The 26,329-nt window shown below is 43.1% G+C and overlaps 2 protein-coding genes across 8 annotated transcripts in view; one reads left to right on the forward strand and one right to left on the reverse strand.

Moving 5' to 3' along the window:
- The window catches only part of ZNF704 (zinc finger protein 704), a 218,174-nt gene extending 206,163 nt beyond the window's left edge, over positions 1-12,011 (reverse strand). For all 3 annotated transcript variants that reach the window (XM_082432844.1, XM_082432846.1, XM_082432845.1), the window contains exon 1: positions 11,369-12,011. In XM_082432844.1, the coding sequence (XP_082288970.1) occupies positions 11,369-11,869 (501 nt within the window). In that variant the 5' untranslated portion in view covers positions 11,870-12,011. The remainder of the gene's footprint in view (positions 1-11,368) is intronic.
- Positions 1,717-26,201, forward strand: LOC309646496 (uncharacterized protein). 5 transcript variants are annotated; one of them, XR_014255401.1, is made up of 5 exons: positions 1,717-11,185; positions 12,399-12,504; positions 14,381-14,463; positions 15,718-15,800; positions 24,952-26,201. XR_014255401.1 is itself a non-coding variant. In XM_082432892.1 (5 exons), the coding sequence occupies exons 3-5, from the start codon at positions 14,449-14,451 to the stop codon at positions 25,242-25,244; spliced, it is 432 nt and encodes a 143-aa protein (XP_082289018.1). In that variant the 5' UTR covers positions 1,717-11,185; positions 12,399-12,504; positions 14,381-14,448; the 3' UTR covers positions 25,245-26,201. The 5 variants fall into 5 exon arrangements, 2 of the variants coding, with proteins under 2 accessions (XP_082289018.1, XP_082289019.1); XM_082432892.1 differs by having other exon boundaries at positions 24,911-26,201; XR_014255402.1 differs by lacking the exon at positions 24,952-26,201 and having other exon boundaries at positions 11,180-11,271; positions 15,718-19,014.
- Positions 26,202-26,329: the final 128 nt, after the last annotated feature.

Genomic DNA, 26,329 nt, shown 5'->3' on the forward strand with positions numbered 1-26,329 from the left:
AGGGGTCCGTTTTCCTCCTTTTTCTGAGATAATTTTTATTGCAAGTAATATCTGATAAAAAAGACTATTTTTCCTTCAGATACTCTTCACATATTCATTTTTTATAAGTCGTAAGATCCTTATGCTAATATTTCTACTATTTTTCTAACATTTTGTTAAACTAGTTTTGAGTTGTAAGTATACGAACTTGTTAATTGAAACACTGTCAAAAGCTTACATTTAAAAAAAAAATTGTTCTTTAAGTTAAACTTTGAATCCTAACCCAAATTGATACAAATTAGTGAGGTTTGTTCTTCAGCAAGCACTTGTAGCCGACTTTCAAAGAATAAATAAGCTACATGAAAGTGTTTATGACAACCTATGAAAATTGTATTTCATGTTCTTTTAATTTAAAATTTACTGCAAAATAAAGCCCTTCTTTCCTTAAATTTCCATTGTTGCTTAGGTAACAATTCCAATTATTTTTAAAATCTGTTGGCCCCAAATGTTTTCTGAAATGTTTGACAAATATGTCATTTGGTAAAAAAAAATTCTCTCTGTATTTTTTTGTCCACAGAAACTGCCCTATTCTTCTCCAACACTTATTTCCCACATCTATAACATGGAGATAATAAAATCCACCTTCCAAGATTACCAAGTTAGTTATGAGAGCCCTCTAAAAATTATAATGCATTAAATGTTGGGTAATACTGAAATAAATATTGAACAATAGCCAGTAAAGAGTCCTTACACAAGGTACTGTGTTCACAAATGCTTAACCCCTTTATTTGCAGTAGTTATACTGTTGTTGACAGAAAATGTGTCAATCATAGTCTCCTACTGAATTTATACATTCCCTTCATTTAAACAATTGTGATACTTTCAATCTTTTTTCTTCTAGAATGTGGAAAACATATTATTAAATATACCTGCCTGGGTATCAGCACCGTGTGTTTTTCTGCTCCCTGGGAACCTTGTAATTCTGTCATGATAGCACTTCCCATACCTCCTATCTCCTCCACTAGACCCATCACGGAGCCTGATTTACCAAGAGAAGTAGGGTTTGCTACCGGTTTTTAAATTTCACACACAGGAATGGTATTCATGAATACAAAAGTGAAAATTCACCACATAAAATACTCCTTTTTTTTTTTTAGAAACTTGATACTGAAGAAATTAGCAGCCTTATGACAAAAAATGTTTCAAAGCTTGCAGGACCCACTAACAATATTTTAACCTTTCTCTGTGTGTATGACAATTTATTTCTTTAATAATGCAGTTTTAGTAATTTATCCCAAGTATAAACCACCTATCCATGGATTTTCCATTTAGAAAAATAATTTTTTTTTTTTTAGAAAAATAATTTTAAACCGATATTTCCCAAAATGTATCCCAAGGGAAAGATGTTCCAGAAAAAAAAAAAAAGGCTCTGTAGTCCAATAAATATGTGAATGCCACAATCTATATTCACCTTCTTAGAAATTCAAAATGGCCCTTGGCATCTATGGTCAATAACTTCTTCATAGGTATATGGGTGTTGTACTACTCATTCAATTTCCTCTATGTTTAAAACATTTTATAACTTAAAAAAAATCTGAGGCTTCCCTGGTGGCGCAGTGGTTGAGAATCTGCCTGCCAATGCAGGGGACACGGGTTCGAGCCCTGGTCTGGAAAGATCCCACATGCCGCGGAGCAACAGGGCCCGTGAGCCACAATTACTGAGCCTGCGCGCTGGAGCCTGTGCTCCGCAACAAGAGAGGCCGCAATAATGAGAGGCCAGCGCACCGCGATGAAGAGTGGTCCCCACTTGCCGCAACTAGAGAAAGCCCTCGCACAGAAACGAAGACCCAACACAGCCATAAATAAATAAATAAACCCGAAGTTTAAAAAAAAAAAACAAAAAACTGTATCTCTCTTTTTAACTGGAATTTCCCCATGCTGTTTAACCAGAGTCCATTTCTCCTCCATCTAGATATCTTCCAATAGTAGAAGCAAGTATTTACAAGAGTTTAGAAGTATACTTTGGGCTCTGCATCTCCATCTACCCAAAGAACAGTGAGTTCTTCACCAAACAAAAGCACAACAGGTCGTAGACACCAGTGCAGAGGAGGATGGAAAGGGCGAATTCACACCTCAGGGGTTCTCAGCCACGTGCAAGTTAGAGGTGAAAGGTGACATCACTGTATTTCCATCACAGGCTTCAACGACACATAGACACATAATTCAACACGCGTGGTAAGCCTTTTCCCGCCTGTATGGCTACTAGCCAGGTTTTTTCCAGTATAAGAGCTATAGATCTGAACAGACTGATGAGCCTGAGAGCTAGAATGTTTCTGTCCTCTTCACACAAGTAGATAAATGACTCACAGCTTCCTGAGATGAAAGGGAAGATTCAAGCTCACCACTGATACAATGGAACACCCCAGAGTTCAGATGAACGAAGTCACTTCAGGAAGCAGCTCTCTGAAATACCTTGGTAGTGTGGAACAAGCAGGAGGCTGTAACAGTCAAAATAACTGTAGGATTTTGAATCCTTGAACAAAGTTTTACAAAAGATTCTTTTCTGGAACCATAAAGGAGATAAATTGCCATCCATGTCTAATTTCAGGAGGTCTGTGGGCCATATTTAATAACAATAGGCAATGACAGAACAATATTATACCAATTTTATTTGATAACACTGAAGCATTGAGACATCAAGTTACTTGATAAGGCCATGCAACTAGCAAGTGAAGAAGCCAGAATTTGAACCCAGAGGCTGTTACCTCACATCTTGATTTACACAGAGGAAACAGTGGGGAGGGGGGCATATAGAGGGATCATCTGCTTTGAGTCAACCATGTTCCCTCCCATCTTACTAACGAGCCCACTACACAGGTCACATTAATGGACTAAAATTATCCTGTCTGTAGGTTTTATTAAATGATATTTCAAGGCACATTGCCTTCAAAAAATTGGATTTAATTTAAAATGTTGGAGCACTTTTTTTTTTTCCTCCAGTGGTAACCCTTGCAAAATAATAGTACAATATTACAACCAGGAAATTGACATTGATATAATCTACCAACCTTATTCAGATTTTTCCAGTTTTACGTGTATTCACTTGTGTATGTGTGCAAGTGCATATGTATTTAGTTCTATGCAATTTTATCATATGTAGGTATGTGTATTCACCACCACAGGCAAAATACAGAACACTTCCATCACCACAAGGAGAGACCAGCCATCCCCAATTAGTTCGCATCAGTGAGGCTTTACTTTCGCTCAGCCTTCCATTATGACAAGAACGTAAGGAAAGCAAGTGTGTCACTGGAAATTGTCATGTGTAGCATGGAGACTATACACTCTTAGTCCTCATGGAGCCATGCACAGGCAGAACCCTTTTAATTTTTTGCACCTCAAGGCTCCATGGTCTTCTGCAAGATGAGATCCCCTCTTGTATGTTACTGCAAAGTTCTTACCCTAAAATTACGGACTCTCCTTCAAAACTCTAGAGTCAAGCCTATTTCCCCTATGTATAAATTATAACACTGGGTTTTCCAAATAGTATCTTCAATGAAGTGTGAGAACTTGATCACTCTAATTCCACTACACGAATCTCAGAGTTATATTCCGTTCCACTTCATCCAGTAAATGAGAGCAACAGAAGTTATTTGCCAGATTTGGTGATCTAAACTCATCCTTTGACTCGCTATTCAGGAATTACCTCCTGGCCAGGCCATATAATCTTCTTCATATAGACTGGCTACAAACGTTTTAGGATATATATCAAAATTACACCCCAAACTGTGGTAGCCAAGCAAGGTCTCTCGGCAGATGTTACCTTGATCTTGGGGATGAAGAGGAAAAGGGGCTTTGAACTTCTTTATCGACAACTTGGCAGGAATTTGCCAGGCTGTAGGCTCCCCGGAAGTGGAAGTCGGCCTTATTGACTGCTGTTTCCCACATGCATATCAGGAACATGGCAAGCAATGGCCCATAATAAACATCTCCTGAGGGAATGACCAGAAACATGGACAGCAAACCCAAAGAAAATCATTCTTATTTCAGAGATTCGACTAGGCTGGAAGGTTGGCTATAAGGGTCTCTAAGTATTCTCAAATATTTCAGAAAGTCTAACGGAAACCATGCATTTACCTTAATAGAGATGGGACAGGACAATTAAAGGTCAAGTTCCCTCAGCTTTAGCAGACATTGTATCAAGCCATAGTACAAGATTGGTTGTCGTGTGCAGACCAGAAGTTCTGATTGCGCACACTGTAGTGGGGAGGAAAAGGCTCCCACTCCTCTTGCCTTTGAGCACCCATGAGCAGGAAGACAGGGTAATGTGACCAGGACAGATTTCCTAATGAATAGGCTCCGGGGGCTCTCAGAGGTCAAGGACATCCCAGCTGTAGCTCCCTGGCTCCTCCTCACTAAGCTCAGGTGAGGGGATTCCAGGCAGGGCTGACTTCTCACTTTTCCTCCTTTTCTAACCCTTGTGCTATGGGGCACTGCAGGCTCAACGAGTAGAAAAATCCGGTGGAGGAGGAGAGGTCCTAGTTAAGGGCTGAGTATAAACTACATCTTCCAGGCCAGTTTAACCAGGCACACCACGCCAGAGATGAAGGGAACTCGGTTCACAATGAAATGGGGCTCATTTGCCATCTTCTATCATCCTCTGAGCACATGTGTCCCTTGGGAACTGCACAGGGAGAGGGACTGACCTGGACAGGATTCACAGAAGGTCCTGCCCACCTCCCACAGCCGGAAATGAGACCACCTTTCCCTGAGGTACTTTAGGGAGGAAGAGCATTCCAAAAATAGAAGTTGATAAGCAGTGAGTGGTAGATCACTTCAGGAAACTGTGATTTTTCTCACCACAACTCTAAGGGAGTGAACTAACTGCAGATCATCCCAGGCACAAAGGACTAACCCAGCAAGGAGGGCGAGAACTTGGGGTGTGGCAGACCAGGGTGCTAATCCTGGTCCCACCTAAGCTGCTAAGCAGCCCTAGCCAGACAAGGCATTTCACCTTCCCTAATCCCGGTGTACTGAGCAGTCGAAAGAGGGTGTTGGGTTACCAGATAATCTCTGTTTCCCTTCCAAGTCTGGCAGTCGACAATTCAGTGAATGACAACTTTGTCTGGTGTCAGAAGCACACGCCTTCCCCTCGAGCCAACGCAGACCATTTGCAACACACATACTTAACAGCAAACTGGAATTCAGTGCTTGCTGCACAGTCCCTGCCAAAGGCTTCTTAAAGCCATCTGATAGCCCAGAGACAGTCTAATAGATGTGCTAACCACCCCAAAGAGCTGGCACACATGAAACAGCTTCCTCTCCGTTAATATTTATTAAGCACTGAAGGTGGGCACTTTAACATATATTATCTCACTTAAAAACCTTTCTTCCCTTAGACTTCCCTGGTGGCGCAGTGGTTAAGAATCCACCTGCCAATGCAGGGGACACGGGTTCGAGCCCTGGTCCTGGAATATCCCACATGCCGCATGGAGCAACTAAGCCCGTGCGCCACAGCTACTGAGCCCATGCGCCACAACTACTGAAGCCTGCGCACCTACAGCCCACGCTCCGCAACAAGAGAAACCACTGCAGTGAGAAGCCCGCGTACCACAAAGAAGAGTAGCCCCCCCTCACCGCAACCAGAGAAAGCCCGCGCGCAGCAATGAAGACCCAATGCAGCCAAAATAAATAAATAAATAAATTTACTTTAAAAATTAAAAAAAAAACAAACTTTCTTCCCAGTTTTCCAATAGATGAACTCTTGATAGAACTAATAGCGGTCTTTCAGGTCCAGGTTTCTCCTAACCTTATTATAACACTACATTATCAATCCCTTCAGACTCCCCGGCTCTTGTCCATAACTAACACACAGCATCGCAGAGCACAGTCCTGAGCCTAGTTATCTCAGCCCCCTACTGTTTTGCCTTCACTGAGTAGCAACTTATTTTAGAATCCTTCCTCCGTTTGACAGTGTCCTTGTATTTTTTTTTTTTTAATTTTATTATTAAGCTCTGGTTGGAGATATTATTTACCTGGTGTTCCTCATTCAAGGGCCCAGGAGGCTAGTTTTTTTTTGGGGGGGGGTGGAATCTTACCACTGCCCATAAATATGTAAGCTTCTTCGATCAGAAATTGAAAACTGTGTAATACAAAGTTTGTCTTCTTGTCTCATTTAAAGCCCAAATTAGCGTCCATTACAGTAATCAAGCATCTCAGATACTTAGTAGCATCTATTCCTCTATTTCCTCAGCCTTCCCAAATACTCCTGGATATAAATGGGCATAAACATGACAAATAAATAGAGGGAGATTAAAAGCACAGGCTATGGATGTGAACCAGGGCTCTGCTTGTGACCATACAGCCTCAGGTGTGCTAATTCACATCCAAGTCAGTATACTCAGCTGGAGAATATTGATTCCCAAATCATAATTTCTCAGGCGATCCTCCTTCATATAAAGCATTTAGTGCACTTCTTGGCTTATAAGTATTCAGCAAATATTCATTCATATTAACATTACCTTGGAACCCAAGTTGTCCTGCATTTCATTCTCATTCTTTTAAATGATTTTATTGATTCCTCTTTGTTTTCTCTAATCCACTGACCCCTGACTTTTTTATCAGCCCATGGCCCCTTCCTGTCCTTACTTTTCTTAGATCCCATAGTCCATCATTATAGTCACAGCAGTGCCAACTTCGTCAACAGTGTGTTCTCTCTCTTGTCATTGCTCACCCACCTGGCTAAACTGCATCTCTGCTGAATCCAGCTCTCTGCTTTGTCTCCAAGAGACAGTGAAGTGTAAAGCCTAATGGTACTAGCTCTGGAGTGAGACTGCCCAGGGCTCAAAACCTTGCTGTGCCACCTAACACCTGTGTATCTTTAAGTAAACTGCTTATCACTTCAGTAAAATGAGGATGATATAATAATGCCTGACTCAGGGATATATAATGAAGTTTAAATGAGACTGTACACTTAGACTTGCACTAGCATAGTAATTAAACAACTTAATAAACATTAGCTAGCATTCTGTTTGTTATTATCACTCTATGCTTGAGCCAATGGAATGAAGGTGGGGAAAATCACATACCCAGACAGACTGCTTACACTGTACAGGTAGAACCACAAGCATCAGATGGGCCCTTGATACTGTCTAGCAACCTATTTGATTTCCCTGGTACATTTGCTCTCCCACTCTCCCACAACACTATCTCCTGGCTTTAGCTCTTATCCCAAATCTCTTTTGCTCTCAGCTGATGGCCTTCCCTCCTGCTGCAGGGGGAAAACAGAAGCCATCAGGTGAATACTTCTTCATCTGACCACCATCCAATATACAACTACCCACATCTGGACTTACTTTCTCTACCTTCTCCTTAATTCAATGGAAGAAGGGTCTTTGCGTCTGTCAAAGACCAATTCCTATATGTGGGTTCCAGGTCCCCTGCCCTATGACTTTTCTAAGGACCTTCCTCCTGAACTTATCCCTCTTTTCTCTGCATCTTCGGTTCCTCCCCAAGGTAACCCTCAACGATCCTCACCTCTTGGTATTCATGCCCTTGCATATCTCCCCCCCTTAAGTGTGGGTGGAACCCATGATTCACTTCTAACCAACAGAATATGGCAAAGATGATGGAGTACTGCTCCTGGGATTACAGTGCCTTATATGAGTCTCCATCTTGCCAGCAGACAGGGGCTAAGATTCTCCTTGCTGACTTGATGAAGTAAGAGGCCATGTTGAGGAAACCATGTAATAAAGTACTGCAGGAGTAGAGGTGGGGTGGGGCAGAGGGGCTGGGGGAGAGGGGCTCTAGGAGCTGAGGGCAGCCTACAGGTAACAGGCAGCAAGAAGCTGGATCTTCACACCTACAGAGGCAAGGGAATGAATTCTGCTAACAACCTGAGGGAGCTTAGAAGTGAATTCTTCCCCAGTCAAGCCTCCCGAAGACACCACAGCCCACCCAACATTTTGACTGCAGCCCTGTGAGACTCATCAGTAGACCCAGCCAAGCCTGGCCCTGACTCCTAACCCACAGATACCGGGAGAATGGCTGTGAGCCAAAAAGTTTGTGGTACTTTGTTACACAGCAACAGAAAACAAATACACTTCCTACACACACAACAGATCATTCCCAACATGCTGTAGTCACTACACTAGAGTCTACTGTATCCTATCTTAAAAAAAATCTAAACCATATGCTCTCTCCCTCTTCTCTCTATTCTCCTTTCCAACAAAAGAGTTTTTCACTATGTCCTTGCCTCTACTCACTGCTCAGCCCACTTGGGTTGCATCCCTGACTTCACATTCTTTGGTTACGGATACCCATACGTTCCACATTATCTAATCCAAATGAACATGTCTCTGTCCTTATCTTACTCATATCCCAGTGGTATTCAACACAGTTCATTACTCCCTACTTTTGGAACTAAATGGACTTTCCATTTTCTAGTTTTCCTTTGACATGTTTGGCTGCTGCTTCTCAATCGTCTTTGCTGGCTTCTCCTCCCACACCCAAACTTAAACAGTGTTGTGCCCCAGAGTCTGGCCCAAGGCTGCCCTCTGGCCTGCTGCACTCTCTTTCTCATCCCCAGCTTTAAATGACATCAACACATCTCCCAAATTTCTCTCTCTAGCCTTGGCCTCTCCCCTCAGCTCCACACCTTACAGCCATCCGCCTACTTGAAGTTTCCATGCCAGTGTCTAAGCGTCATCTCGGACTTAACATGCCCAAAACAGAAGACTTGATTTTTCTCTTCGCAAAAATCTGTTGTTCTCCCAGTTTTCCCAATCTCAGCCAATGGCACATTTGGCCAACCTTTACACTGGGGCCTCATCCTGGATTCCCTTCTTTCTGTCACCCTCCCCTCCGCCACGTAATCCATCAGCAAGTTATTGCAGGTGGATCTTCACAATCGATCCTGAATTTGTCCCCTCCTCTCTAACTCCACTCCTAGTCCAAACTGCCCTCGCCTCTCATGTGGACTTCACCGATCGCCATCTAACTGCACCCCTGCTCCTCCCTGCTGTCCTCTATACTCCACACAGCATGACCTTATTAAAAATACAAACCATTTTGTATGTTTAAAACTTTCCAAAGACTTCTTACTCTACTTTAAAAAGGTCCACCAGACTCTATGTCGCTGGCCTTTACCTGCCTCCCTGACGTATCTCCAGCAAGTTCCAGCCATACTCATCCTCTTCTCCTTCCCACCTCAAGACTTTTGCAATTGTTATTCTGGAAAGATCTTCCCAAGTTGCATGTCTCAAATCTCAGATCAAATGTCCCCTCCTCAGAGAGGCCTTCTCCCTACAAGCTGTCTCCTTCCTCCTAGACACTGAGATATCATTATTTCCCTCATGGCATGCATCAAAATCTCAAGCACCACGCTTATTTATTTGTCTGTTTGGTTGGTTGTCGCTCTGGCTTCTCTTGCTGGATGTGGGCATCTGGAAGGTGCTTACTGCTGTGTTCTAGAATAGTACCTGGCATATATTAGGTGCTTGATAAATATCTGAATAAATGAATGCCTAAATATATATGAGATTGACATTAATATATGCATTAGAATAAAATGATACTATTTTATTCATCAGAAAAACCTCTCCAGATGCAGTGTCAAGACGGCTTTAAAGCCGTAAAAGATTATAAAAATTATACCTCAAACTACTCAATATATAAATTCCTGAAAAGTTATGGGCAAACCATAACAATATAAAATGAAGCCCCTTTTGAAAGAATTAAGCAGAAATTTGCTCGGAGATGTGAAAAATCTTTTCTGATAGTGTGAATGATCACACCCTAGTTCTTCTATTTTTATAGATTTGATTTTTTTTTTCTACATTGGGTTTGCTTTGATCACGGAGCATAAAATAATCAGTTTTTCTATTACAAACTGTGCAACCGCTGTCCAAACCACAAGACATCTTTTCAGTATTTCTGGACAAAAATGCTAAGGAGTCACTACTCTTGTTCCTTAATGTCACTGATGTCATGTGATTTAATTCCAAACCCAGCTATATCCTGTAGCCATACAATGCAGGCTTTTTATTAGACCACGGTAATGATGGTGGTCATGGTCTGGATTCCAACACGCAACTGTCAAAAACTATCATCCCAAATGACTACTTGCTGAAAATTTCTCACTCCCAGAGCTGGTATTTCCAGGGTGGTCTAGGAAAGAAATTTGTGCCCATGTCTACTCTGGGGCTATTCTAAATGCTGATGTTTAACATTTCTTTGGAACTGCTGACTTTTTGAGGAGCTGACTTTTTTCTGCAAGCCCCTGAAGATTTTTTTTTTCTCATAGTCTCTAACTAGTAAGCTCATTTGTTTATGTGTTTTTCTTCCTGAAATACCAATATCTTCTGAAAACTCCTATCAGTAGTTTTATTCAGTTGATTTTAAGCACCACTCTTCAGAAAATTCACTCACTCCATTGCTTACCACTTGCTGCCCTCAAAACTTCTTAGCAACATACACTGTGCATGAACCTCAACGTGGTTTGCTTTGGCCAATCACATGCCTGAAAGCCCAGCCAGTCAGTTGTGTAATAATAAAGCCCTTATCTCCTGAAGATACACAAACGGAAAGATCTCTCGGTGCTTCAGTACACAAGGGCCTTTGCTTGAATTCTCAGCAGAAACTCACGTCTATTTTAAATGGCAAATTCTCCCCACTTTCTCTGGTTTCCTATTTTTTTCCCATTTGCTATGTTGAGGAGGGGAAAAAACCCCAAATGCTAAACAATGTCGAGTTCTAAGCCGCGGGTGCGGGGTGGGCGGGGCGGCATTGCCAAAAGATGCCAGCAAAATGCATGTATAAACCGGGACTTGGTTTTTTGCTGTTCTAGGTTTACCGGTTCCCTCACAGGCGCTTTTGACGGAAACTCATCCACAATTGTTCTTGGAGGCAGGAGGGGTTGAGAGATTGACAAGAGAAGCTGTTTGCTAGTCCCTATGAGCTTGACTAGTCCTCAGAATAAGGGGAAGGGGGCCACTCGTGCTTCCTCGGGGAGGACTACAGCCTCACTGCCTCCTACCTCGCCCGTCCCCACCGGGCGCAGACCGGCGCCTACCTCGTCCCATCGCCAAGTTCCCCGCCTCGCTCGGGAGAAGCGTCCTTTGCCCGCACCCACATCAGACAGCACGCCCGCCTTGGCCTTGGAGGAAAGTGGGAGCGGCCGCCCGGTGAAGGTGCTGGGGCCCGAGCGGTGAGCTCATCAGTCCCCTAGCTCTGCCCGCGCGGCCGCCGGAGCCGCCGGACACACCCCTCCCGGCCCGGCCTCTGCGGTCCCCGGTACCGGCCTCAGCCCGCGCCGCGCCGGGACCCCGGGCCCGTCCCCTCGCCGAGCCGGAGGGTCCCGCGCGCGCTCGTCCCCGCACCCCACACGCACCTTCAGTGCTCCCCGGCCCGGGCCCTTGGGGAGCTGGCGGCCGGGGCCGAGGGCCACGAAGCGCTCCTCGCCGTCCTCGTCGTCGTCGTCGCCGTCCACCACCTCGACGACCACCTCCTCGTCCTCGTCTTCCTCGTCGTCATCCTCCTCCTCCGCGCCCCCTCGGGGCTTCGCCTGCACCCGCCCGAGCCCCCTCCGCCGCCTGCTCCCGCCCTCTTCGTCCTCGTCTTCCTCCCCCAGAAGCAGCAGCACCGGAGACGAGGCGGCAGCGGCGGCGGCGGCGGCCCCGGCGGCCCGAGGGGGGCCGGTCCCGGCGCTGCGCGGCGGCGGTAGTGGCGGCCTCCAGCTCTCCGGGGCTGGGGCTGGGGCCGGAGCCGGGGCGGGGGGCGGGAGCCCGGGCAGCGCGCCTTCCCGGGCGGGCGCGGGGCCTGGCGGCTGCAGCGCGGCGTTCCCCCGGCGGCTGCCCAGGCTGGAGCGCTTGGCTAGACGCCGCGCCTGCATGCCTGACCGCGGGCTGCCTGCCGCCGCGCCGAGCCGGAGTTTGTCACCTCCCGCCTCGTCCTCCTCCTCCTCCTCCTCCTCTTCCTCCCCGGGCGGCCGCTGTGGTCGCAGGCGCTCGGGGCGCGGGGCTGCGGGGGGCTGCGGGAGCCGCCTCCCCGGGCCGCCAGCTGCCACTGGCTGCAGAGGCGCGGGCGCCGCCTTCGCTGGACCGGCCCGCGGGGACGCCGGCGGCCGGCGGCTACGGCGGGGCGGCGCGGCGGCCGCGGGCGGGGGTGGGTGTGAGCGAGCGGCGCGCTGCCGCCTCCGCCGCCGCCGCCGCCGCCGCCCCGGAGCCGCGGGCCGCGCTGCGCTCCATGCGGCCGGCGACCGGGCCCGCGCGCTCCGGGCCTACAGCTGCCGTGCCCCGGCGCGAGCTGTTTGTGTTGTGTATTTTCCACTACCGCCCCCCTCTTCGCGAGCCATTCCTCGCAGCCCTCCGGTCGCCCCGCGCAGACAAAACCCGGACTGGATTTATTTTTCCTTCCCACAGCCTCCGAAAATAGGGTGCTTCCGAACAGTCGGCCCAGCCGCGAGGGCCCACGCTAACCCGTGGCTGCTTATCCCCTTTGGAGGGAGGAGGGTCGACTGGGCTGGAAGTAATGTTGGCGGTCAAAGTCAGACTTTTGAAGGAAGAGATTTGCCGCAAGTCATTTAATGGTCTCTGCCGGGCAAGGCGACTACTCTTGAGCTTATATGAAATCGGGGAAGGTGTACCAACCCGAGATTTGGCGTTAATTCCTAACCTGAATCATCAGACTCCTTTGGATTGTTGAGGTACTGTTTCAGGACATTGCCCCCCAATCTCTCCGTCTCCTTGAACACACCATTCTAGGCCCTTCCTATTGAGCTCTCTTGGCTCTGTGCTAAGTCTTGCAGCTTTTATTTCTTCATTTTTACCTTGAGTGCCTGATTATAAGGCTAAATTTCAAGAAGCCTTCGGTTCTCACCATTCAATGTGTAGACTACTGGCACTGTCTGGGCCTTCGGAGAAACAAACCGGGGCGAGGGTTCAAGATTTACTTGAGTTTGTTATTGTAAAAATTAATACGAAGTAAGATCAAGTGTGGAAACCAAACACATAACCAGTTCGCCACGTAACTAATGGCACTGTCACTTTCTCAGGATTTTTAGGTGTGACAAAGAAAAGTCATTTGCTACTGTTTGGGGTTAGGCTGTATGGTAAGCCGTGTCCTTTACATTCAAATCATAAGCCAAATTCCACCTATGTAGCTGAGAGCTGGGGAGGATCTCACTCACCACACACTCCGGCAGGTGCCTCCATGAGGCCAGTGTAAAAGATGACCTCACCCTCAGCTCCCTTTCATGGTAATTACTGTAGGAGATTTAACATCATGTGCCCTGTTAGACACTTGAGGGCAGCTCATTAAATGCTCACTTATGGTGTCTTCCAACTGTTGAACATTTCCACTGGGATGATGACAAAAATTCTAAAATGAACTTTTTGTTCTTCCTGAATCAGAGTAGCTTCCTGATAGACCTATTTCAAGTAACGACACTCTCATTATAATCATTCAGGCCCAAAATAGCGGCATCATGTTCACTCCCTTCTCTACCTTATTCCTAGAGGCAGTTGCTCACAAGTCCAATCCATTGTTCTTTCTGAAATGCCTCTTGAATCCACCCCTTCCTTTCCATTCCCAAAGCTCCTACAGAATTTCATGACCACAAAAGTTAAAGTTTCTAACAAGCTTTCTACACCCAGTTTCTCAATAACACACCCTGCCCTGAGCCCCTCCAAACATCAGCACCGGATTCATCTTCCCCAAACTTCATTCAGATCAAGGCATTTTCCGGTTGAGCTTTCCATTTGTCAACATTTCATTGGAGAATTCAGAGAGAGAAGAGAAAATGGTCTGAGCATTTTAAGAGATGGTTGTGTTTGATCAAAGCATGGAACAGCAGGCGTCGGCCAAGAAGTAAACTAATCAGTATCAGTGACTGTTTGTGAAGAATGAAGGTCACTGAAATGATTTCATTTCAATTGCAAGAAATTTACCTTGGTCCATTTGAGGGATGATTTTAGAAAAAGGCAGCAGGGTCTTTCTCTGACCAGGAAGAATAAAGATCAGAGGCAAGGGGTTGGCTGATAGGTACAGGGAGGCTGGTGGAGAAGAACAAAGGTGAGACAAGTGGGCTAATGGTTAAACACGTGGTCTCAGGAGCCAGAGTACCTGGGTCTGAATCCCAGTTTGGGATTTACCAGCTATATGCCTTTACTCACCCTTTCTGTGCCTCAGTTTCCTCATCTGTAAAATGGGGATAATAGTAGAACCTTCCTAATAGTAAAGTTGTTCTGTAGGATAGTGAGTTAATATGTGTAATCATCTTAGAAGAGTGCCTGGCACAAGGAAGATCTGTATAAGGGCTTGTTACATTAAATATATTGATGGTGGTGTATAAACAAGGTATTTTGGGGTACTGTCAAAGAATAACAAGGTAGCTCTCTTTCAGCAAGCTCAGAACTGTCAGTGACTACAAGAACCTGCATTTAAAGCCCGACTGCATCTTATCAAGGGGCTATGGACAGGCCAAAGGTAAGCGTTTTATGTCTAAAACTGTAATATATGATGGAAAGTAAGTGTTTTCCTGAAAACTGAGAGGAACGACAAAGTAAAGTGAGTTCCTGATTGGTGTTTGTGGTTTAGTGGAAGAGGTACTAATTTACACCATTGTACTTTCTTTCGGAATTGCTACATGTACTTTGAAATCAACTTGTTCTGTCTCTCAGGCCACCTCAGTGGAGCCCACACACATCCATTCCCTGGCCTCACTGGGCCCAAGACGCTGCCCTCTGAGCAGGAGAAAAAGACTGACCTTGATATTAGGACCACTAAGTTAAGGCTAATGTCACAAAAGAGGTTTGGTGCAAGCTGGGCTTTGAGAGAAGAGAAGGATCTAGATGGGCAGGGAGAGAAGGATCTAGATGGGCAGGGAGACCAGTATTATCCAGGCAAATTCAGGCCACTGCAGACCAGCCTCATGAAATCAGAGCACGTATAGCGAGAAATAAACTCAAATTACCTGATTCATCAGGAATCAAGAAATATGTCATTACATGGGCTCATGGAGCACTGCTCATGGCACTCATGGCTCAGAAGTCAAGAAATATCTCGTGATGCCAGGCACGTGGGGAGGAGCCAGTGCTGCTTCCCTCTCCTCTGTTCCCCAAACATAACATATTTTTACTTCTAGTACTGGGAACACTTGTCACTGAGGATGAGGTGTGCCTCTAAGTCATGGGACACAGAAGGCACGCCTTCCAGAGAATCTGGTTTAACATCATTTAAAACACGCCACCATTCATTCAATATGTATTTATTGAGCCCTGCTAAATGCCAGGCATTGTTCTTGGCACTGGTGTGCAGCAGCGAACAAAATAACCCTCACTGGGCGGAGAGTAGACAACCACCAAAGAATATAAGTGAACTCTATGATTTCATAGATGCCATAAGCACTATAGAGGAAAATAAAGCAGAAGAGGGGGTAGAGAGTGCTGGAAGTTTAATATAAAGAAGTAAATATTTATACTTAATATTTATTTAATATATTTAATTTCTTATTTCTTATTTGTAATTTATTATATTTATTGATAATGATCTATAATTATATTTATTAAAATTTATTATGTATTTCTTGAATATATAATATTTCATATTATATTTAATATAAATAAATATATTAAAACAAACCTAAGAACAGTACAGATCATAATGTAAAAGTTGATTGAAACTTGCAGCAGCGGGCTGTTTCAAGCATTACAGTGAACTCTATCTTTTTCCCTTGGATAGGATCAATTCTCCTCTGCATCCTGCACGCTTTGGCTGAACAGTTTGAGAAGCACTGATGAGGAAGACAGAGGATGGGCTTTGAAGTAAGCGCCACCCCACAACCACAGAGCAACTGCCTGCCTCGTGCCTGGTTTCTTCTGATCCTAAATGATTCTTAAACCTTTGAATTCTGAGCCCCAAAGATACCCAAAGCATTTTTTTTTTACATGTACTAAGAAATTGTACAAAGAAAATCAGGCTCAATTTAACATTTTGTTCAATTTTTTAAAATTCAAGAATCAGAAAAAGAATAATCACACTCCCCAAATCATCAAGGATAACCATAACCAGGGCAGAAATATAACAAATGTCTACCCTCCCACAAGAGCTCATTTATGTCCTTGAGAACCTTAAATAGATGGATTCCTTGAGAGTGGCAGCTCCTTTTAAAAATTATTTTAAAACTAAAAGTAAAAATTTGCCCTTTAAACAAGTTATAAAAGTAAGATTAAGTTAGTTTTTCCACATTTCTGGGAAACTTAAAAATGATTTCAGATGATGACTGTCATCCCACCGTATGAAAAATAGATTAAGGTTTAGAGAATCACTCAGCTATTACACCCTTCAAGCTGAAAGCCTGTGTAATTCAAGCATAAACCTCCACCCAGATAAATGTTTCTTCCATGAGCAATTAACTCAAACCCTCTTTAACAACACAATGTACTTTCTACACAGTTCTTTAGAATACCTCCCAGAGACTTGGATTTTTTTTCAATTTATTATTATTATTATTTTTAGTGAGCACAAAACTGATAGAATTACTTTCTTTTTTATGTGACACATTTGCTATTTTGGGGTGGTGGGTGTGTGTGTGTGTGTGTGTGTGTGTGTGTGTGTGTGTGTGTGTGTAGACAAGAAAGAGATTTTGTTTGTTTCCTGATCATTTTAGTCATCTCATATTGGCACTTGAAAGGCAATGGAAAGAACACTGGACTGGGATCCCAGAGACTTGGGTTTGAATCCAGATCTGAGGATTACTTGCCATATGAATAGTTAAATCCCCTAATCTTGGCAGGGTTCACAACTCTAAGATTAATGAGTTGTAGTCTTTAAGGTCTTTCAACTTTTGAGATCCATGATGTAAGATATGGACCTGAAGTATGATTTAAGTTTGAGATTAAGCCAGATGCCATTATTAAAATCCACGAATGGAGTCTAACATGTATACCTACAAATGTATGTAGGATCTCATATAGACATCTCCTCTAACCCAATGTGACATGCTGTATCTTAGGACTGCCATCTCTGTTCCTATCAACCTCATCCTTAATTTCATTGGCCCTCACTGCTTTGCTGGGAATGCAAAATTATGAAACTGTGCAAACACTTGCTACCATCTTATTTTACTAGTTATCTCTTTGGTGATAAGTTGCCCTGATGACTACAAACCAAGTAGTTGCTATTTTGTATTATTTGTATTAACATCTCTTTCTACAAACTGAGGATTGCCTCCACCCAAGATGTATATTTACTTCCTACTAATGGTATTTTCATATCTCTGAAGTTTTGCTCTCATCTTTCTCTTCCTATTGCTTTTTTTCATCTAAGATCCTTCTGGTACAAGTAACTGAAATCCCCACTCACCCAAAATAGAAAAGGAGGGAAGGGATTTATCAGTTTGGGTAACTCAACCACAGACAGGCCTCAGTTTGGGGAAAATTAGATTCAGGTCTTATGTGATGTGTGGTCCTCTATCTTTCTGTGTGTGTGTGTGTGTGTGTGTGTGTGTGTGTGTGTGTCTGTGTTATCTGGTCAGCTAGACCCAGGTCATAGGCAGCTCTGGCCATACACCTATCAGCCTTGTGACCAGGCACAGAGGAGTTCTTTGCTGCCTGCAGTAGTTAAGGAAATCCCTGCAAAGGACCCTGGATGGCCCTCTGGGTTATGAGCCCGTGTCTGTGGCCAAGGGTGGAGTGCTGTGATTGGCAGCCTTCACCAAACCACATGGTTAAAGGGAAGAAGGATGGTTACCATCCTGGGCAGAAAAAGAACATAAAAGGCCACCATGTCTTATAAACATAACCAATATTATCTAAAATCTGAAATGTAAAAATTAGTCAAAGGGAAAAAAACACATCTAATCTAATCTCCCTACCAAAAGACAACTACTGATATTGTTTTGGTATATTTTTTTTAAATTTTCTATGCATGTTTTTTTTGTTTTGTTTTTCCACCTGGTTTTATAATTTAAGCTTTTGCTCACATATGGCAATATAACTTGTAGATGGATTGTGAGCTAGTAGGAAAAAATAAATTGTGAAAATATTACAAGAAAATGTGCATGAATATTTTTATAAACCCTTGGGAATGACAACCATTATAAGCAGGATGTCAAGTCAGATCCATAGCAAAAGGCTGATAAATTTGACCAGAAAAAAAAAAAACCTTTAAACTTTATGGCAAAAGTACCATTAAAGAGTTTTAAAAGGCAAAAGTTTGTTGGTTTTCAACATAAAATCAAGGATTAATATACAGCCAAGTACAAATAATTCAGTTTTATTAAAACAATTAAGTATAATATTCACCTATCAGACTGGCAGAAATGTTAAAGCTTTGATAATATTCAGTGTGACTGACAGTATGGAGAAATGGGGCCTCATGGATACTGTTACAGTATTTACCGTAATTCTAAAATGCACTTACCATTGGAAACTTACCAGTGATTTCACTTCTAGCTGTGGACCCTAGAGAAATATTGGTACATGAGCACAAAGGAGCACAGAGAGGGTCCTTGTTACGGCACTGGTTTTAATAGCAGAATATTAAAAGCAGCGTAAATATTCATCAAGAGGAGAATGGTTTAAAAAGAAGACTTTGACAACAAGGGAACCACTATGCAGCAGCTAAAAAAAGGGAGGGAGGTCTCTCTGTACTAAAAAGGAAGAGGCTCAAAGTTTTAAATGGAGAAAGCAAGATGTAAAATTATATTTATACATGATCTCATTTGTGTTTAAAGCAAAATCCCACAAGGTATAATGTACACTCTACATAGTGTGATTTCAGATGGCAAAGTGGATAGATAGATGGGAAAGTGACTGAAAGTTACCTCCCAACCCTGGGAGAGGTGAACGGGATTGAGGGAAGAGGTAAAGGAGGCCTCCTACTTACTGTATTGTTGGCTTTTCAATAAACTTGAATTTGTGTTCAAATATTATATAGGTCACTTTAAAATAAAGAGTAAAAACTCTTCATAGCATAATTTTTACTACAGAATATTCTGTCCAGCTGTTGTGCTATGATTTCACCATGTCTTGCTATTTTCAACAGGGCACTGCCAACTTTTGTACAGAAAACATTATACATCTTCTGGATTCCTTCCTTAGGATCAGAGCCAGAAGTGGAATCAGTGGTCCCAGGGTGTGCACATTTTCTTGATACATTTCACTAGATGGCTTTCCAAAGGAGTTACCGCAATTGACATTCTGACAACCATGGGAAAGTGGCCGATTTTCTGCACTCTCCTTTGCTTTGATCATATCATATCTCATTCTTTCCATCTTTCCCTCTCTTTGCTACTTTGATAAATGTTCCATCAAATCTCATTTTGTTTTAATTTCTTCCTTTGATCATTAACAAAGTATTTCCCCATGTGTTCAAGTTTTATTTCCCCTTCTGCAAATTTTTTTCTTATCCTTTGCCCATATGCCTACAAGAGTCTGGGTTTTCCTCTCCACTGGTAGAAGTGCTCCACATTAAAAGTCCTCGTGTCATAGTTTTTGCAGATACTTCCCTAGCTTTTCTCTTTCTCTTTAAATTTCTTCACGTTTTCTTCCCCAAAGCTTTAGATGTATCTGTGGGCCTTTCTTTTTCCTTCTTTGCTGATTTTATTTACAAATTCCTATCACTGTTTTCCCCTGAGGTTTGTACTAATAACTTCTGCTAGACTTCATCCTTTGTCATTTTCTTTCCATTCTTTTTATTTATTTATTTATTTATTTTTGCTGCAAGGCTTCATTTCAATTTTTTGTATATGTTATCCAACATACTAATTTCCTTATACTACAGAATGTGCCAATTGCTTATTCTTAAAATTAAGTTTTCAGATTTGATTCTCATTTACTTAGCATTGACTACATGCCTTCCTGTCTGTATTTTAGTTAATAACTCTTGGTTAATCCTTCATTTTAATAGGAATATTTTTAAGTTTAAATAATGATCATCCAAACAATAATATCTCTAATAAGTAATGTTTTTTAAAATACTAAACTTAACCTCTTTAAAGTATTTAACATTAATAGAAATGTGAGCATACAAATGGTTCATCTGCTAGCACATTCTGTAAAAACGGAATTGGTCTATATCTGTACTGTCCAATATGGTAGCCACTAGCCACATGTAGCTATGGAGCACTTGAAATGTGGCTAGTACAAATGAAGAACTAAATTTTAAATTGCATTTAATTTTCATTAAGTTTAAACAGCCACATGTAGCTAGTGGCTATGGGATTGGATAGTGCAGGCTCAGACCTTTCAAGGGTCATTTTCTACTTTCCAGATCCATTTTTAGGTGAATCTGACTGAGCTAATTAAGGAAACAAATTACACTCGTGAAGCTTTGCTGCAAGTCTAAAATGCAAACTGTGTTTTCTCATCTACTTACCTAATTTTAAAAACCTAATGTTTTTGAATTATTAGCTTATATTTAACAATTCTCATTTATTACCTTCATCAGGCTTCCAATTAGGCTATTTTCAGGTTGAAGGGTGGTGAGATATCAAAAGCACCTAATGTATCCCCTCTGCTTCCAGAATTATTTTTACCTACACCATTTTAGTTCCTATGTTTGTTATTTTATTCTCAAGCTATTCCAAGGAAAGAAGTACCTGAATTAACCCCAGTAACCTATTATAAGAGTCTTGAAAGCCATAAAATATAATGAGACATTATCACATGCTGATATAAATGCCCCTGGGATTTCTTAAAAGCTAGTTGTAAATTTCTTTTTGTTGTTGGCATGTAACATCATGCCTGTTAATATGAAAAAAAAAAGAGAGACAGAATTTTGCAAACTGTCTAAAACTTCCTAGGTGCTCTATACCCTCAATACTAGGTCTAGAATTTTCCCTAAACCAGTGTAGATATAAAGACTGTCCATCTGGCCCACATGCCTGGAGTGAAGGAGGGCAGGGGGTGGGGAGTATCAGCCTTTATCATCTTCAATTTCTTTCGTTAGGGATGCAGAGATAACTTGCAAGTTTTTTCTGTCATTTCTTTAAAAGCGATGGCAAAACTGCTTGTCCCACCACCTTCTATACATAAACCCCACTATCCACATGCCCCCAGTAACTTCATCTGTTTACCTAGTCACAGCCAGTACTGCCACTTGATATGTTACTTCCACATGACAGACAAAGCTGATTCCAAGACCTTTGGCCTAAACTGAAATTTCAAACAAAACCTGGTAATAAATACTGTTGTCTCTTGCTCCTTTCCAGAAGTTAAGGGAAGGGAAGAGAAGAAAAATGAAGAGAAACAGAAAAGGAAGGAGAAAAAAGAGGCAGGGACAAGAAGGGTGAGCCGCAAAAAATATGAGAATAGTCTTGGATCTTTGGTAATTGACTATGTTATATATAAAAATCCACACACCAAAGCTTTTCTTCTATTTAGCCTAAGTGTGTCCTTCAGAAAATTAGGGCTAATTTCCCTTATTCAATTCTCACTGAAAAGAAAAAACTGCTAGTTGGGACCTTGGATATAAAAATAATGATCTTTACTAGTTTTAAAATCTTTCCCTATGGGTTTTCAATACAGAGTTTCAGTCATGATGCCATAGTCATTTCACCCAAGTTGTTTCATGAGGTTTTTTTTATTTCACTACTTCTATATTATTCTACTGTTAGTGACACTGTTTTCTTGTTAGCTTTAAATACCTCTCTCCCATTCTCACTTCATGTTCAATTTCTTGTTCTCAATGACCTCTGTATTCCTTTTAATACCTTGCAAATCATCACTCATTCCCTATCTTCTAGAATCTAAAATCAGATATCACCCTGAGTATATGAGCCATCACCTTTTAGAAGAGCATTCAGCTTGTGTTACTTAGGACTATAGATATTCCTGGCCGGGATTAGCTACATAATTTGCGGAGCCCAATGAAAGATAAATATGTAGGGCTCCTTGCTCAAAATGACCATAAATTTCAAGACAGACAGCAGAGTAGTAAACCAAACGTGGGATCTTCTAAGCATGGGGCCCTGGGTGACAGTCGGCAAGCCCATGAAGTGAGCCCCATTTCCAGGTTTGTCCTGTGACACTGGAAAGGGTGGGTACAACACACTTATGGTTTCTTCCACTTCCTGTTCTCCAGTTTCTTCTCTTTCCTTGGAGAAGGAGAATTCCATGTTAGGAATTGAGAGCTATCTTGTGCTTGGGCCTGGGGGAGATTCAGAACCTACCTGTTCTAGGAGGACTTGGGAGCTTGTTGGGGACACTGAAGAATTTTTGAGCAGAGGAGGAATGCTGTTCAATGTGCATGTTAGGAAGGTTATTCTGGTAGCAGCCCAGAACATAAACTGGAAGGGAATGGTCATGGAGCCAGGGAGTTCTGCCTTAGTCCAGTGAGAAACAAAGACTTTGAACTAAAGCTGCAACAGAGGGTAAAGTGAGGAGAGGGTAGCTTTAAGAAATATACAAAACAGAAATCAACAAAACCTCTTGACCAATAGGATTGGGCAACACAAGAGATAAAGGAACAAAGAAAAATTGTTTGTTTCCAACTCATGGGACTAGGTTGAGCCTAGCGAGAGTCACAGGGGGTAGGGGAGCAGAGGGAAGCAGGCTTAGTGGGGAAGATTGTACCATTTGGGGAAATGTTGAGTTTGAGGTGCTCATGGGCATCCAGGGAAAGTTGTGTGATCATTTTTTGGGTATATTGACTTAGGAGCTGTGCTGGTCCTTGGCCAATTTGCCATTGGATCCATTCCTCACTCTTCCCCCATTTGCTCTTTATTGTAGGTTGTCAATCTCTGCCAGCTGTTTCTCTCAGACACTCTTTGCAGGGGCTGCTAACTGGCTTTAGCCAAAGAGAGGCATTGAGGGGAGATTAGAGAGAAAAAGGCAGAAGCCAGGAAATGCCTCCCCTGTCTCTGCTCTAGGGGTGTCCTCCCGCTGGGCTCGTCTCCTCCAAGGCTCCAGTTGCCCCACAGAGACCTGTGGCTCCAGTTTTCACCACATCACTAGAACCATTGGCCACAGCATGATGGCCCCACCTCTTCCTGTCATCCCTCCAGCCTAGTGGGTAGCAGCTTCCAGTCACTAATTTCTGGGTTGTCTCAACAACTCTTGTTTGTTTTCTCAGCTCTTCCATCACCTGGGGGGATGAAATTCCTTATATATTAAAATTTAGAGTGTTTTCTCTTTTCCTGCCTGGTACAGGACTCATTAGCATACATAGATGTTTGATAATGTAATTGAACATGTTTTGAGATGGCAGATGAGGACTGAAAATTGCCAATTGAGTTTGGTAACAAGTTGGTGATATTAACAAGAGCATTTTTCAGGGGACTCCTAAAAATGAAAGCCAGATTGCAGTGGATTTTAAAGATGGCTGCGAATTAAGGAAGTAATTAGTGTACGTTTCAGGTTTTTATTGTTTTCTAGAAATTTAACTCTTAAAGGAAGGAGGGAAGGAGATAGGATAAAGAGGATTTTTTGAAGATGAGAAAGACTTGGATATGATTAAAATAAAATAGAAAAGAAATAGGAATTAAGAGGAGTAACTGAAGACAAAAGACCCTAACAGCCCAGTGGATAAATTGACTGCATTGGTGGAGGGTTACTTATTTGTCTCATAGGAGAGAAAGAACCTCAAGAATGATGTAGATTGCAGATATTTTTGTAGGTAGGAGGCCAGATAAGAATTTGATTTAGTTCAAACCCAAGGGCTTCTATTTTCTCTGTGCTGGTAGGTTTCCAAAGAGCGGTGGAAATCAGCACTGGTCCCTCAGGAGAATGGGAGAAATAGCAGATACAGGTCAGGGTCAAGTCATGGCATGAGGAATGAGCAGCTGAAACTGGCTCCCACAAATGGTGTCTCCACTGCTGAACTGTGGGAAGTTCTCCAGTTTCTCCCAGAGCTGGTGTAAGAGTGAAGAAGGCAAACACATTTGACATGTGCTGTGGTTCTCCATTGACCAGCAGCATTACCCGGAAACCTCTTAGATGCAAAATCTTAAGCTATGCCCTAGACCTAATGAATCAGAAAATCTGGGGGCAGGGTTTAAGAAGCCCTCCAGGTGATTCTGATACACTCTAAGGTTTGAGAACCACTGCCTAGACCATGGCCACCAAGGTGCCATCTGCAGACAAGCAACTAACCTGAAATGCAGAATCTTAGCCTTCCCACCCCCAGAATCAGAATCTGGGTTTTAACAAGATCCCCAGGTAGTTTGTAAGCACGTTTAGTTAAGAAGCACTGAACTTGGAAGTTTATGCTCTCGAGGGGTATTTATAGATTAGCCAGTGGAGTTTAAATTAAGGGGTGACTTTTAATGGAGTAATTTCAGGTTCAGTTTAGATGGCATGGGATATGTCACATTTGGAGGCTAAGAACCCTGCCTGACACCATATACCCACACATTTCAAATGACACCACAATAGTACACGTTCTGTCTCCTTCCATGGATTACACATGAGACCAAGATTTGAAAATATGAAACCAAATCGAACCAAATGCAGCCATGAAGGCCAATTCTTTAAAAAAGGTTATTGAGTGTCTCCTGTGTGTGCCAAGGTCTTTGCTGGACACTGAGATGCCCAGACCATTACCCAGTTACTGTACTCAGGAGCTCCCAGTTTAACGGAGGACACAGCCACGGGATCACATTATTACAGTGCCTCTGGTAAAGACATAAGCATGGTCTACAAGGGTATTTGGGGATGATGGAGAAGGAGGAAGCCAGTCTGGGCAGGGTAGGTCAGAGAAGGCTTGTGGAATGAGGTCCTACCGGAGCCAAGGTGTTACAAGGTGAGTGGGGAATCCACCAGATGATGAAGTGGCAGGAAGGACATTCCAGGGAGAGGCAGCATGGAGGCAGAGGCACAGGGGCAGCACAGAAAATTCAGGAACTCCACCCAGGGGATGGGAGTACATGTATGGCAATGCCAGGACACATCTCATTAAAATAACAGTTCTTTTTGATGTTTCCACTCCAAAGTCCATGTCGTGTTACTTTTGAGCACAACTCTTCTTGTGCAGGCTTGTGGCTCAGCTGCCTGGTGGAAGCCTTCAGCGGTGGCAGCAGCACTACACTCACTTCACACAAGGACCAACGGTCCAGAGCGGGGAGATCAAGACGTGTTAGATGGTCTGCGGCGGAACCCCTCCATTGCCACATCCTCTCCTCTTCTCAATCCGGGAACCATGATTTCAGTGCCACAGAGGAGTGTGAATACTCATATTTGGAAACATTTGACAATCTCTTTTCTCCGCCCAGTGTGGCTAAGGGCACCCTAATGTGTACCCAGGTGAGGGAATGGGTTCCTCCATAAACCACTTTCTCCTACATCCCAGCTTTATCTTCAAAATACACCTTAAATCCGACCAATTCCACCACCTCCACTGCTACCGTATTGATCCTCATCTCAAAGTTGGACTACCGTGCTAGCCTCCTAACTAGTCTTACTGCTTTCACTTTTGTCTTCCTACAGGCAAACTTTCACATAGCAGCCAAATGGTCTTAAGTACAGAAAACAAAGTACGCCTCTCTCCTATCCAAGAACCTCCAATAATTCCCCATCAGACTCAGAAGAAATAGAAACATCCTTGAAAGGCCTAGAACACCCTGTACAATCCCACCTCTCACTCACCTGCTCTCCTGTCCTTCCCCTCTGTCCACACAGCCTTCTCAGTCTTTCCTGATCACACCAGACTCATGTTCATGTCAGGCTGTCCACTCTTCTAGTCCCTTCTGCCAGAGTGCCCTTCCCTCAGACCTTAGCATGGCTGCTGGCTCCTGCACTCCACTCAGGCGTCTGCTCAAATGTCACGTCCTTAAAGAGGCCTTTCCTCACCCCCCTGCTAAAACCGCCCTCCAAATCTTATGCTGTTTTTTTCTTTAGAGCACTTATTACCAGCAGCTAGAAGATAAGCTCTGTGAGGTTAAGACATCATCAATCTTGCTAGAATAGCACCTAGCATTTGTAGATGCTCAAACATGTCTTTCCTGAATTTAAAGTCACTCTCGACTCTTCCATCTCCATCCCTAGAAGAACGATTATCCAGTCTAGTGAGCCGACAAACTGATCTTTGCATCATTCTGTGGTAAGCTTCAGTGGTTCTCAAACTTCAACCGTGCCTCAGAATCACCCGGAGCGTTTATTGAAACACAGGTTCAAACAAACATAATGGGTTAGTAATAAGTAGGCGTTGAGATTAGTAAAACCAGTACTTAATTATACTTGGAACTTTGTATTTCTTTGAATCTCCATATAAAGTATGAACTGTGATTTAATGCTTGAGTTTTCTTTAAAAAAAATTTTAAAGAAAGGAAAAAAAACCCCACAGGTTAATGGCACACAGCCTCAAAGTCTCTGATTCCGCAGATGGGGGTGGGGCTGGAAATAGCACCACAAAC

This window comes from Balaenoptera physalus (assembly GCF_965194825.1).
Source record: "Balaenoptera physalus genome assembly, chromosome: 17".
Classification (NCBI taxonomy): Eukaryota; Metazoa; Chordata; class Mammalia; order Artiodactyla; family Balaenopteridae; genus Balaenoptera; species Balaenoptera physalus.